The sequence below is a fragment of the Arachis hypogaea genome, chromosome 18 (genome assembly GCF_003086295.3).
Source record: "Arachis hypogaea cultivar Tifrunner chromosome 18, arahy.Tifrunner.gnm2.J5K5, whole genome shotgun sequence".
Classification (NCBI taxonomy): Eukaryota; Viridiplantae; Streptophyta; class Magnoliopsida; order Fabales; family Fabaceae; genus Arachis; species Arachis hypogaea.
Window position 1 is genome coordinate 20,541,777 of NC_092053.1, and position 13,859 is coordinate 20,555,635.

Below are 13,859 nucleotides of genomic sequence, written 5' to 3' on the forward strand. Positions count from 1 at the left end.
CAAGAGGACGATATCCGGGTTAGCTACCGAATGTGTCGGGTTCTGGCAAAGTAACCGTCACGTGAGCTCACGACCAGTAGGAAAGGCATGCATCATAGGCATTTATGTGACTTGTTTGATTTTGCACGACTTGGGTTTGCTTACTTGAATATCTATGCTTATTTTCTATATTTTCTATATTTGAATATCTACTTGTGCTTGCCTTGCCTGCTTTGTCTGTCTGTGCATTGGTGTTTTGAAGGATTGGAGAAAAGGTGATGAGCTGAGGGGTTAAGTTAGGAATTAAGATAGAACCAGGAATCCTTAGATACCTCACCCTATTTATGGTTTAAAGTGTTTGTTTTAAGTTTGAATCTATTGTCGGGAGTTCTAGGATTGTATTTGGCTTTCCCGGGACCTTATATGTTAGTTATGTGGACACCGTTACCATGCTGATAACCTCCGATTCTCATCCCATACATATTTTGTGGTTTTTCAGATGCAGGACGTAAGGCACCTCGCTGAGGCATACTGGAAGCTTTTGATAGCGGAGATCCTTGTCTTTGGGGCTTTATTTTGGATATATGTATATAAATAGATACTTTTATCTCCACTACTTATGTATTTGATGTATTAACTTCCTCTTAGAGGTTATTTTGGAGAAATAGATTCTGTAACTTTATATTTTGGGCTTATTTTGGGTTCTCTTATATATATGTTATATACTTATGTGCTCAAGCCGGTTTATCTTTGCGAGCTGAGTCTTGAGCTTTGATATTTGTACCTTGGAACTCTCTTTCAGTTATATCTATATTAGCTTCTCTTATCTTTTCCGTTTATCGTTTACATGTCGTGAGTGTTGCGCTTTTCGTCTTACTGTTTTCGATTTTAACTTTTCTTCAAAGCCTCGTAGTTATAAATCTTTTTCACTATATTATATATATAAATTTTACTTTTAGAAGTCATAGCGTCTCACCACCTCTGTTTTACATCCTAAATGTAAAGCTCTGTGTGGTAGAGTGTTACAAATTATACTCTTATGATTTGATAATCATAAAATTCAAGATCTTCTAATATTGTTAGAAATATTTTTTGTATTAGTTGTAGAAACTAAGACTAATAGGAGTGGAACGGGTATTTATACATAATCGTTCTGAACACTTACTCATTGTCCTATTATCCATTATATTATTCACGGATATTTTAATTTTTACCTCATATGGTTATACCTAAATTTGCGCATATATACCTATTTTGTATCCGTCTTATTCCGCTCCGTCTTAGTGTATATATATATATATATGTATGAAGATAAATAACTTAAACTGAACTAATTAATAAAATTTTAAATATAAATAAATACTTTAAAAATATAATTAAACAAAAAGAGACACAGGTTATAGATAATTTTATATATAATACATTAAAATAGTCTTAAAATATTAAAATAATATTAAAAATGTGACAAATAAAAAATAAATTAGGGTTTAAAATGTGAAACGTGTTTAGAAGATAACTCAATGAAAGAAAGATGAGAGAGATGTATTAGAATTTTTTGGCATGGGCGAGAGAGACTAAAGATGTCTTCTTTAAATTTTGGTATCACGTACTAGTTTTATTTTATTTTTTAATATATATAAAAAACTATATATATATATATATATTTTTAAAAAAAGCTCAACACTAAAAGTGGAGTGTATAGGCAATTGCCCAGAAAAACCAACAAACCTAATAAAGGAAAAACAAACAAACAAACAAAGAAAAAGGATAACCCCTTGTCATTTTCGGCATAGCCATCAACAACAAAAGAGGTCTGCATCAAGCCACTCCATGTAGTTCAAAAAGCACATGTAAATTATCTCCTCAGCCTTCCTGCCTTTATTCTGAAAAATTCTTCTGTTTCTTTCCAACCATATGTTCCAAATAATTGCACAAAAGCACACCAACCACCTCTTGTATTCCTCCTTCCTATTTGATAACTCAGTCCAACTTAGGAAATTCTCCTTCATCAACATACCCAGAAGACCATTGTCTCCCAACATATGATATCTATGCACACCAAACCTGTCAAGAAAAACTACAGCCAAGAAACAAGTGGTGACCATTTTCAACACCTTCATTACATAAAACACAAAATTTATCTTGTTGATTAATACTTCCAAGCCATCCCAGTCTCTCTTTCGTATTGATCCTGCCTGTCAAAACAAACCAGACAAACAACTCCACTCTTGGAGGCACTAGCCCTTTCCAAATAGTCCTACTGAAACTGTAGCTTGTTACATCTTCTGGGGCCAATTCCGCTTGCAACACCTGCACAAATGAGTTAGTTGAAAAAATACCTTGTTTATCATATTTTCACACCACTCTATCCTCTCTACCATATGCAAGTTTGACCAGCCTTAATGTATCATGTAGTTTGTTCAGTATATCCAACTCCCAATGGAACAGATCTCGCCTCCATTGGAAGTTCCAAATCCATTCAAACCCATCTCAAAACCCACAATTCCCTATCACTGATCTCCTTTGGTTTAAAACTAAGAAAAGTCTTAGAAAATGATCTTTCAAAGAGCCTCCAATAAGCCAGACATCCTCTCAGAATCTAGTTTCCCTCCCATCGTTGACCTCCATAGACAATCCAGTGATCAACTTCTGTCTAACTTGTTGATTCATGAACTGTAGTTGACAAACATCCTTTCACAGACCCCCTAGTAGGCAGTTCTTGGTTGGACAGAAGCTCATTTGGATTTAGGTTATTACATGAGCATACCACCTTTTTCCAGAATGGACATTCCTCCTTAGAAAAGCGCCACCACCACTTAAATAGAAGAGCTGTGTTGCGTATCATAGCATCCCCAACTCCTAACCCGCCTAATTTTTTAGGAGCCTGCACTACTTTCCATTTAACCAAAGCCATACCATTCCTCTCATCCTCCTTACTCCATAGAAATCTTCTCTGTAAAGAGATCAGTTTCTCTGCAACACCCTTTGGCATCTTATATAAGCTCAAATAGTAAACCGGAAGGCTATTCAACATGGATTTAATGAGAACCAACTTACCGGCCTTATTGAGAGCCTTGGCTTTCCAGAGACTAAGCTTATCCTCCACTTTGTCTATTATTGGCTTCCAAGTCTTAACCAACCTCGAGTTTGCTCCTAGCGAGATACCCAGATATTTGACTGGAAGAGTGGCTGCCTTACAGCCCAACACACTACACATTAGTTGTACCCACTGCTCATCACAGTTAATAGAAATCAAGCTAGATTTGTCAAAATTAATGCTTAAACCCAATATCAGCTCAAAGCAACAAAGTAGCCTCCTGTAATTCTTGATGGTCTCTTCCTCAGGTGGGTAGAACAATATAGTATCATCTGTAAACTAAAGATGCAACAACTCAATATGATCTCTTCCAACCAACAATGGAGATATGCGACCATTTCTAACAGCCTTTCCAATCATCCTATGTAGGACATCCACAACAAGAACAAATAAAAATGGAGATAGAGGATCACTTTGTCGCAAGCCCCTTTCCATTTTGAACGGCTTAGAAGGCGAGCCATTTATCAACACTGACATAGAGTACGTAGTAACACATTCCATAATCCATCCCTTCCATCTTTGTCCAAACCCTATCTTTTGCAGAACAATGTTGACAAAACTCCACTTGATTCTATCATATGCTTTCAAGAAGTCTAACTTTATTATTGCCACTTGCTTCTTCTTTAGTTTGATCCACTGGACCGTTTCACACGCAATAAGGGCCCCATCATGTATCTTCTGACCCTTGACAAAGGCACTCTGTGTCTCACCTACTAATCCTGCCATAAATGCTCGCATTCTCCTAACCAACATCTTCGAGATTACCTTATACACACACCCCACCATCCTAATCGGACGAAGGTCTTTGATTTCCTTAGCCCTAGTAAACTTGGGGGCCAACGCCACCCAAGTGACATTAGCATCTGCCAGTAACCTGTAGGATTGGAAAAAGCCTAGTACCACTGCGGTGAATTCAACACCAATTTTATCCCAACACTTTTTAATAAAGTTCATGTTGTAGCCATTACTACTTGGAGCCTTGGATGATTCACAATCCCAAACTGCCTCTCTAACCTCCTCAAGTGTCGGTAGCCTCTCTAAAGCCAATGCATCCTCCTCACAGATCATTTTTACCAGACCATATCTGAAGCCCACCATAGGAGACTTCTCTTGGTGATACAACTCCTTATAAAACCCCCTTATGGTAAGCTTAATCCTAGCTTGATTCCTTATCAATCTTCCATTAATAACCAGAGCATCGGTCCTATTATTCCTCCTTCTCGCAGAAGCTAAGTTTTGGAAATATCTCGTATTTTTATCCATATCCCTCGCGTGCCTAGACCTCGACATCTACTTCCAATGTAGTTCTTTCCTCACATACCATTCCCACAACATGCCACTAGTGCCCGCTTTCTTGCTTCCACCGTTCCATCATAATCCCCATCACCGACCATATTATCTATCTTCTTAATCTCTTTCTCAAAGGCAAGCCCATTCAACTGAAAAGGCAAGTCCATTCAACTGAAAAGGCTTGACCTCAAGCCCGTGGCTAGAGGATGGTTGGAGTTCATCCAACGCTCCATCATCCCTACCAGCAATCGGTCAGAAGTAACCATAGACCGAGCCATCATGATTCATTGTATCATGATTGGGAGTGAGGTGGAAGTACATAAGGTGATAGAGGAGAAGCATTCCACCCAAGCAAGGTTGGCATTCCTTCACCTTATTTGTCACCTATGCAATTCAGCTGGAATTGTCATAGAGGGAGACATCTTCATTGAGGAGGACAAGTCCATCACTAAGAAGAGGATAGAGCAAACTAGAGAGCATGCACGTGAGCTTGTGCAATCGCCTCAGCAAGAAATTCCTGAGATACCTCAAGGGATGCAATTTCCTCCTCAAGGCTATTGGGACCAATTGCATAATTCTCTTGGAGAATTGAACACTAATATAGAGCAATTGAGAATGGAGCATCAAGAGTATTCCCACATCCTCAATGAAATAAGAGAAGATCACAGGGCTATGAGGGAAGAACAACAAAGACAAAGGCGTGACATTGAAGAGATCAAGCACTATATTGGATCCTCAAGGAGGAGTACTAGCCGCCACCATTAAGGTGGATTCATTCTCTAATCCTATTTTCTTATGTTATTTTTCTTTTTTCTGTTATGTTTTATTGTCTGTTCTTTTGTTCTTATTGCATGATCATTTATGTCTTAAAGTTATAATATGTTCCATATATCTCTCACTCTACTTAAAAGAAAATTTTATTTGAAAATAATTGAGAGATACATGAATTTCAAGTTTTATAATAAGAATAGTCAATTATTTTGATGTGGTGGCATTGCTTTTGTTTTCTTAATGTATGAATAAACAGTGCATATTTGAAGTTGGAATTTTAGAATGTTGGCTCTTGAAAGAATGATGAAAAAAGTGAAATATTATTGATAATCTGAAAAATCTGAAATAAATTGATTCTTGAAGTAAGAAAAAGAAAAAGCATGTCAAAAAAAAGAAAAAAAAATATATGCATGCGAAAAAAACCAAAAGAAATAAAAAGCAGTTTAGCTCTTTAAACCAAAAGGCAAGAGCAAAAAGCCAATAACCCTTTAAACCAAAAGGCAAGGGTAAAAGGATCCAAGGCTTTAAACATCAATGGTTATGAGGCCTAAAAGAAACAAAATCTTGGCCTAAGCACTTCAATTGAAAAGTGTCCCTAACTATATGCTTGTGGTGTGAAGGTGTCAAGTGAAAAGCTTAAGACTGAGCAGTTAAAGTCGTGATCCAAAGCAAAAAGAGTGTGCTTAAGAACTCTGGACACCTCTATCTGGGGATTCTAGCAAAGCTGAATCACAATCCGAAAGGGTTCACCCAGTTATGTGTCTGTGACATTTATATATCCGGTGGTAATACTGGAAAACAAAGTGCTTAGGATCATGACCAAGACTCTAAAAGCTTTGTTCAATAATAAAAAAGAACTAAATTAGGAGAGTCAATAATTTCATCTGGATTCTAAGTTCCTAACGATGCCAACACTTCTGGGTTTTAATGGATAGTGAGATGCCAAAACTATTCAGAAGCAAAAAACTACTAAGTCCCACTCATCTAATTGAAACTGAGCTTCATTGAAGACTTTGAGATTTATTGTATCTTACTTTTCTTTTTATCCTACTTTATTTTTAGTTGCTTGTAGACAAGCAACTATTTAAGTTTGGTGTTCTGATGAGCAGATAATTTTATACGCTTTTTGGCATCATTTTCATAGAGTTTTTAGTATGTTTTGTTCAAGTTTTATTAAGCTTTTATAGGTTTTATTGCAAAATTTACATTTTTTATTCTACTTTGAGTTTTTGTATTTTTATGCAATTTCAGGTATTTTCTGGCTGAAACTAAGGAGCTAGAGCAAAAGTCTGATTTAGAGACAGAGAAAGTGCTGCAGATGCTATCCGAATCTGACCTCCTTGTAATCGAAAGAGCTTTTCTGGAGCTACAGAAGTCCAAAAGGAGTGTTCTCAATACTTTGCTTCAGAATTGAAGGTCCAAAACTGGCGTTCAACGCCAGCCTGCAGCCCTATTCTGGTGTCCAACGCCCAAAGGAGAAGAGAACAGCATCCAACACCCATAAAGGACCCCTTAGCCAGCGTTCAACACCCTAGAGGCCTCCTAGCACGTGGATCTCAATTAAGCTCATCCCAAACACTCACCAAGTGGGCCCCAGAAGTGGATTTTAGCACTAAAAGACTGTTTTACCCTTCTTATGTAATCCTTAATCATTAGTCTAGTATTTATTTGAGAACTTTTACACTTTTCAAGAGTTTTACAGACTTTTTGACACTTTACATGTTTATGATTGTATTTTCTATCAGTATGAGTTTCTAAACCTCCTAGGTTGAGGGGAGGAACTCTGCTGAGTTTTATGGATTAATAAAGTACTACTGTTCTATCTCAATACGTATTTGATTCTCTATTCTAAGATGTATATTCGTTCTTCATCATTATGAATGCATTAAACTGGCACAAGATTATCTCATTCTACATGGGTTCAGAGTGAGTCTTTCATCGGACAATGATGAACCACTAGCTTGATCATACATCTCCTAGACGACTAATCCACAACTTCGTTGGGGACTTCTCGAGACACCAGTTTAGCCGAGATTTGGGGAGATTAGAGTCTTTGTGGTAGAGGCTAGAACCAAAGGCGCAGCATTCTTTGATCCGGAAGATTCGACCTTGTCTGTGGCATTTTGAGTAGGATCACTAAGGAGAATGAACTGCAGGAGCTTCACCCTCAATCAGACTGGATCCGCACTAACCCTAGGGTTCAGATCTGGAGGAGCATTGGCAATCTCTTAAGAAAGGCGTTGATCACGTACAGCCTGCCATAGAAAAAATCATTCACAATTGAAGAAGATCGTAAGACCGGATTGATCCAGAGGAACAAAGCATCTCCAAGCCTTAACCATCTTTATATCATTGCATTCACCATCAACTGAGTAACGTTTTATTTATTTTCCTTTTATGTGAATTAAACAAACAAACAACTCTTCTATCCACCTGACTAAGATCTACAAGATAACCATAGCTTGCTTCAAATCACAATCCTCGTGGGATCGACCCTGACTCACTCAAGTATTACTTGGACGACCCAGTGCACTTGCTGGTTTAGTTGTGCGAAGTGTAATTTCGCGCTACCACCACCTCTCAAGCGAGTCTCCAAAAACTCCTCAAGCCATTCGAAGTTAACCCGAGCTCTATCAATACGACTACAGGAGCGTCCTCTAAACCATGTAAACTTTCGGTCAGTAATTGGCAAGTCCACAAACCCATGTCGTTTATCTAATTCTTGAAATCTTCTGCTGCCAAAGGTAGGCTACCAGTACCTCGCCTCTCCTCCACCTGTACAATCTCATTAAAGTCCCCCAAAAAACAACAGGGACCCTGAAACAAACCAGCTACGTAACTCAACTCCTCCCACACAACAAGTTTCTCATATCGAGTATGTGCACCATAAACCAAGAAAAAAGCACAATTAATATTATTCTCTGACAAAACCCCTTCAACACATAGCCATCTCTCACCTTTATAGCAATTTCTCCTTTTAAACCATACATCATCCTATATTAACAACAGTCCTCCAGATGCACCAATAGACTCTACATACTTCCAGCCCGCATCATTTCCCCAAATATCCAACACATCAAACCTTATTACTATCTGCCTTTTAGTCTCAACTAAACCTAACATATTCAACCTGTGTTTTCTCCTAAGGTCCTTTACCATCCTACACTTTCCATCACCCCTTAACCCCTAACATTCCAGGAACAAAAAATTTTTTAAAACATTATTACACACCTTTTTGTGAGTTTTGGGCCTACTTCGTCTCGCTTTAGCCTTCTGTTTTGCCATCCTTTTTTTATAAGCAATTTCTTCATTTTGTTATTGGAGAATAGCCATAATGTCGTCTTCTTCATTATATAGCATTGCTCCTGATTCCTTCGCTAACTCCCAAATCCTTTTGTTTTCCATCAATTGCTCCTCCAACTTTGAACATTCATTATCACTAATCTCATCATAAATAACATTCCCTTCTTCCCGCATACAATCTTCTCTGTCATGATAATCCTCTCCATCGTCCTGAACCATTAGATTTCTGTCGCCAATAAAACTGGTTTCTAGGCTTTTATTGACTAGTTCTTCGTTAGCCTCACCACTGTTTTCAGAGACAGCTCCATCAACATATTCATCATTAGCCCCTACGTTTGCAACCTCATTCCCTTGCAGCCCATCAACCAACATCACTGTCCCACCATTCCGTTCATAATGTGTACTATTACTACAAACCCCATCAGCACGTCGTATATAAATATATATAAATATTATTATTATTATTATTATTATTATTATTATTATTATTATTATTATTATTATAACAATGGGATGAGACAGCCATTTTCTTACCCATTCCATATCTAAACATAAAATAAACATGTTGACTCAAATTCATTCTATACCTCTCTTTTTTGGATCATCACTCTATACTTGATTAATGGATGAAAAAATTCGTGGGACGGATCTGCTCGATTTACTATTCCTATGAATTCAATAATTAATTAAAGAGAAAGTATGGAAAACAATGATTTTAGTATACAAGGTATATAATAGGATTAAAAAAAGATAAAATTAAAATTAAAAATAAGATCATTAATTATTTAATTTTAAATTTTAAATTTTAAAAAATTAGGATTAGCATTTAAATTCATTCAAACTACATACGGCTATTCCTAATCTCATCGTAACCTCCAATACACGTCTAAAACTCGCCGCCATCTTCTCTGGTCCTCACATCACGCTGCTGCACTCCCCGTCGGCCATACCGATGCCGCCGCAGCCTCCCACCGACATTGCCTCCACCTCTGTCGGTCAACCCAACGCGCCTCGTCCTCTGCCGCTGTTTTCGCGCCACTCTTCTAGCAGCCATAATCGCAGATGGCAAGTCCTACCTCCCCGTCGCGTGTCTGTTGTGCCAGGCTTGTCTCTCTTACATGCGCCCTTGCAACCCCAGGCCGACTGTGCCACCGACGCCGCGATGGGTTCCTGCATATGCGGCCAAAAGCTCAATGACGCCGTTGTTTGAATTAATCGTGTGAGTATGGTAGATGTGACGCACGCGTGTTTGAAGGCAATATCAAATCAAACACTTAATTGCTTACTTTTGATTCTCACTCGTGTCTCTTCCTCTGTTCAAGCTTTTTTTTTTCATTTTTTGTTTCTCCAGTTGTATGGTTACATCAAATCATAAGACTCATATATCAAATTATACATTTTTTTTAATAAAAATTAAATTATTGGATGATCATAGTTGCTTCTTTTGTTTATTCATCTCCTTCTTCTTTTATTTTAATTGTCAATTTAGGATGGCATTTTAATAGGTATGCAGATGGTTATTTTAATTTTTATGTAGATGATTATTTTAATTGGATTAGATTTATTTATATATAATTAAAATATGTTGGATGCTCAATTTATTAGGTATGCGGATGATTATTTTTATTCTTGAATGGATAGTTATTTTTACTAAGGGTGAGTGGCGTGTGGCAAGCCAAGCAGTGAAGTGGAATGATTATTGATGAAGGCGGGGTGGCCACCAATTGAAAAAGAAGAGAGTATTAGAGTGAAATGGTTTAGTAAATTAGGATTTCGGATGGTTATTTTTTTGAAATAACTAACTTAATTTTTAAAAAATTTAAAATTTGATATAAAATAATTGAATAAAAATTTTTAAATTTAAATAATTTGTGGAGTAATTTTTATTATTTATTTCTATTAGACTAAATAACTAATTTATTATACACATTGTCAAAATTTTTTATTATCTCCTTAACAGCAGAAATTAATTTGATTATGGAGAGAATAATGGTGATAACTTTGATTATGGATGCATGGTGAGTTTTTCATCAATGTGGACCTGGGAATTCAGATACCTGCAAAACGCAGGTAACGTTTTGCAGTGGCCAAAAAAATAAAAATCTACAGACCTGCAAAACGTAGGCTGCGATTGGACTAAGCAACAAAACCAGGGTCCAAAACATGGCCTGCATACTGAGAGGGACAGTGTTGACCAGCATAGAGCTAAGCGAAACGCAGGTTGCGTTTGTCAGCCCTGCACAGCCAAACGTGGGTTGCGTTTTGCAGCGTTCCTAGCTGCATGCGCGCCACATGTTGGAGAAAGCTGTTGGCGCGGTGTTTAAAATGCAAAACACAGGGGGAGAGTTACTGAAGAGTAAGTGTTATGTGAGGGAGTTACTGGAGTGAAGAGTGAAGAGTGAAGAGTGTTGTTGTGTGAAGAAGATTGTGGGAGGAAGAAGAAGAGTGAAAAGCTTAGCTCCATTTGGTTATTAAATAAAAAATGGTTCAAAATTTTACTAAACCTGAAGATCACATTATTGAGTACTTAGATCATTCTTAATGGGTAAGTAATTTTTTTTTTAATTTTATGAGAATAATGTTTAATAAGAATAATGTTTATGAGTACTTGATCATATAATACTGTTTAAATTTTATGAGTACTTGGATCATATAATACTGTTTAATAAGAATAATGTTAACGTTATGTTTTTGTAATGAAAAATAAATAATATTTTATTATTATTATTATTATTATTATTATTATTATTATTATTATAAAATACTGTGTAGTATTTATAATTAATTTTTAATTATAAATAAATAAATAAATATTTTTTTAATATTTTATAATTAATTTTTAAGATAATTATTTAGTTACCGTTATTGTTAGTTATTATAGAATATTGTATAATGTTTATTATTATTTTCAAAAAATGAATAATAAATAATTATTTATTTATTATATTTTAATAATTTATTATTATTTTTTAAGATAATAATGGTAATAATGTCGTTTAGTTACCGTTTATTATTATTATTATTATTATTATTATTATTATTATTATTATTATTATTATTATTATTGTAGCTATTATAGAACTGTATAATATTTTTTATTATGTTGTGATAATAAATGGTAAATAAATATTATTTAGTTGCCGTTTTGATATTATTATTATTATTATTAACGTCGGAAGTTTTCTTTAACTCTCTTCATTGCAAATTCTGAATACGTGAATTCGTTGCGGAGACGTTCATGAGCCTTGGTACTCTTCCGAGTAAACAACTCATTCAGCCGATAGAAAGTTGACCGGACAAGGGCAGTCACAAGAAGGTTGCGTGCACCCTTCAGGACAGAATTTATGCACTCTACCAAGTTTGTCGTCATATGTCCCCAATGATGACCACCATCGAATGCCAACACCCATCTCTCAACACCGATCTCATCGCACCATTGAGTATATGCCTTACCCCGCTCTTTAAGCCTTTGGTAGTTTTTGTTGTACTCCTACTCCATTCTAGAATAACCTGTAGAACAAACCATTTAATCATAAGCAGATGCCACAAATTTACTATAAATAGAGCCATAACAGCGAGTTGAAATACATGTGTTCACCACGAGTTTATACAAATATGGAGCCTTGAACCTCCTTAAGAAGTTGAACCCGATGTGCCTGATGCAGTACATGTGCCACGCCCTTGGTGGTGACCATGCACCATTACTGCGAGCTATTGCAGCGTCGATGGAGGTATGGCGGTCAGAAATAATACCCACACCATCAATGGTAACAACATATCGCCGCAAGTTAGTTAGGAAAAACTCCCATGCGTCTGCTGTCTCGCCCTCGACAATCACAAATGCAATAGGCACAATGTTTTGATTCCCATCTTGTGCAACCGCTACCAGAAGTGCACCTTTATATTTTTTGTACAGGTGCGTGCCATCAACCTGTACCAGTGGCTTGCAGTGTCTGAATGCTACAATACACGGATAGAAGCTCCAAAAAACGCGGTGCAGAACTCTTACACCCTGAATCTCCTCACTCTTACGATAAACGGGGAGTGTTTTAATTTGAACACGAGACCTTGGCATCTTCACTGTCATTGCTTTCAACCATACTGGCAAAGTCTGGTAAGAAACTTCCCAATCACCAAAAACTTTTGCGACAGCTTTTTGCTTTGCCAACCAAGCCTTGCGGTAACTCACAGTGTAGTTGAACCTACCTTGGACTTCTGCAATAACAGATTTCACCTTTATCGCGGGGTCTGCTTCGACCAACGGCCTAATGGCATATGCAATTGTGTTCGAGTCCAACTTGGCATGATCTTGTGAAATCGTGCCCATGGTGCACGTGTGCTTGCCATTGTATCTCCTGATCTCCCAACAAGCTTTTTTTCGAATCAAGCTAGCTTGGATAAGCCAGTCGCACCCTGCACCATACCCTTTGCATTTCGCATAGAATGTCTGCGGCTCAGACTCATACACAGTGTAATCAACTCCTCTAAAGATGGTATAGCTTTTGATTGCAGATATCACCGACTCTCTCGAACCAAATTCCATTCCGACCCTAAACTCGCCATCTTCCTTCGCAGCGTTGCCTTCACCTACGACATGCGCACCACCATCAGTCAGACAAGGAAAATAAAATAAGCACTATAGAAAACTTGAGTTAATAATCATAACATACTCGTATTCGCATACTCAGGAAATTCCGGGGCATGCATGGCTTCGAGATCTAGAGTCCGCATAAAAGACGGAACACCAAACGGGTGCTGGCTTACAATCGCATTTGCTTCATTTTGCACCGCCGGATTGCCTGCCAAGTCTCCATCATCGTTTTCGTCATCGACTTCATAGTTAGCTTCGAATTCCTCTTCACTGTCATTATTATCTTCTTCCCAATCTATATCCCCGACCTCATCAACATTGACCTCCTCCCCGACCGCACCCAACTCTGACTGCTGTTCGAACTCAATGTATAGCTCTATCATCGGCACATGAAATCGGGTTTGTTGATAAATACATAACATCTGCTACATACTGGCATCGTCAGTGATGGGCATCATTTGAAACTGTATCAGCCCACCAAATACTTGTACAGGATTCCTGTATAAAATATTGCTCACCCTTTTTGAAATGTGGCTTTGAATGTTATTACAAAGTCCATTTTGCAACTCTACAAAACTCATGGTACATGGAATAGCAAATGACAACGGACATTCACAAACAAAAGTTACTCCCTCATGTGTGTTTGGTATAACCTCGTTGTTATAATATACTCGCAAATTTGCAATATTTTCCATAACTGCAACCTCACCTAATCCGATTTTTTTGACACACCTGACTGCCAAAAAAATTCAGCACTACGACATATGTGTAAGAAAGAAGAATACAATGAGTAGAAATGGAGTAAAGCAAGCTGAATGAGAGTGTTGT

The 13,859-nt window shown here is 37.2% G+C and overlaps 1 protein-coding gene across 1 annotated transcript; it reads right to left on the minus strand.

The window, feature by feature from the left end:
• Nucleotides 1–11,606: 11,606 nt before the first annotated feature.
• Nucleotides 11,607–13,414, minus strand: LOC112769730 (uncharacterized). The gene is made up of 3 exons (XM_025814205.1): nt 13,111–13,414; nt 12,039–13,027; nt 11,607–11,930 (listed from the first exon to the last, which is right to left on the minus strand). Exons 1-3 carry the CDS (start codon nt 13,412–13,414, stop codon nt 11,607–11,609), a joined length of 1,617 nt encoding a protein of 538 aa, XP_025669990.1.
• Between the last annotated feature and the right edge of the window lie 445 nt (nt 13,415–13,859).

Bases quoted from the DNA above. Each gene is read 5' to 3' on its own strand.
- LOC112769730 (XM_025814205.1), bottom strand. From the start codon at position 13,414: ATGATAGAGCTATACATTGAGTTCGAACAGCAGTCAGAGTTGGGTGCG. The intron at 13,028-13,110 runs GTATGTTATGAT...CGCATGTCGTAG, and splicing joins TCCTGAGTATGCGAATACGA to GTGAAGGCAACGCTGCGAAG. The intron at 11,931-12,038 runs GTGAACACATGT...AGAATGGAGTAG, and splicing joins CATATTTGTATAAACTCGTG to GAGTACAACAAAAACTACCA.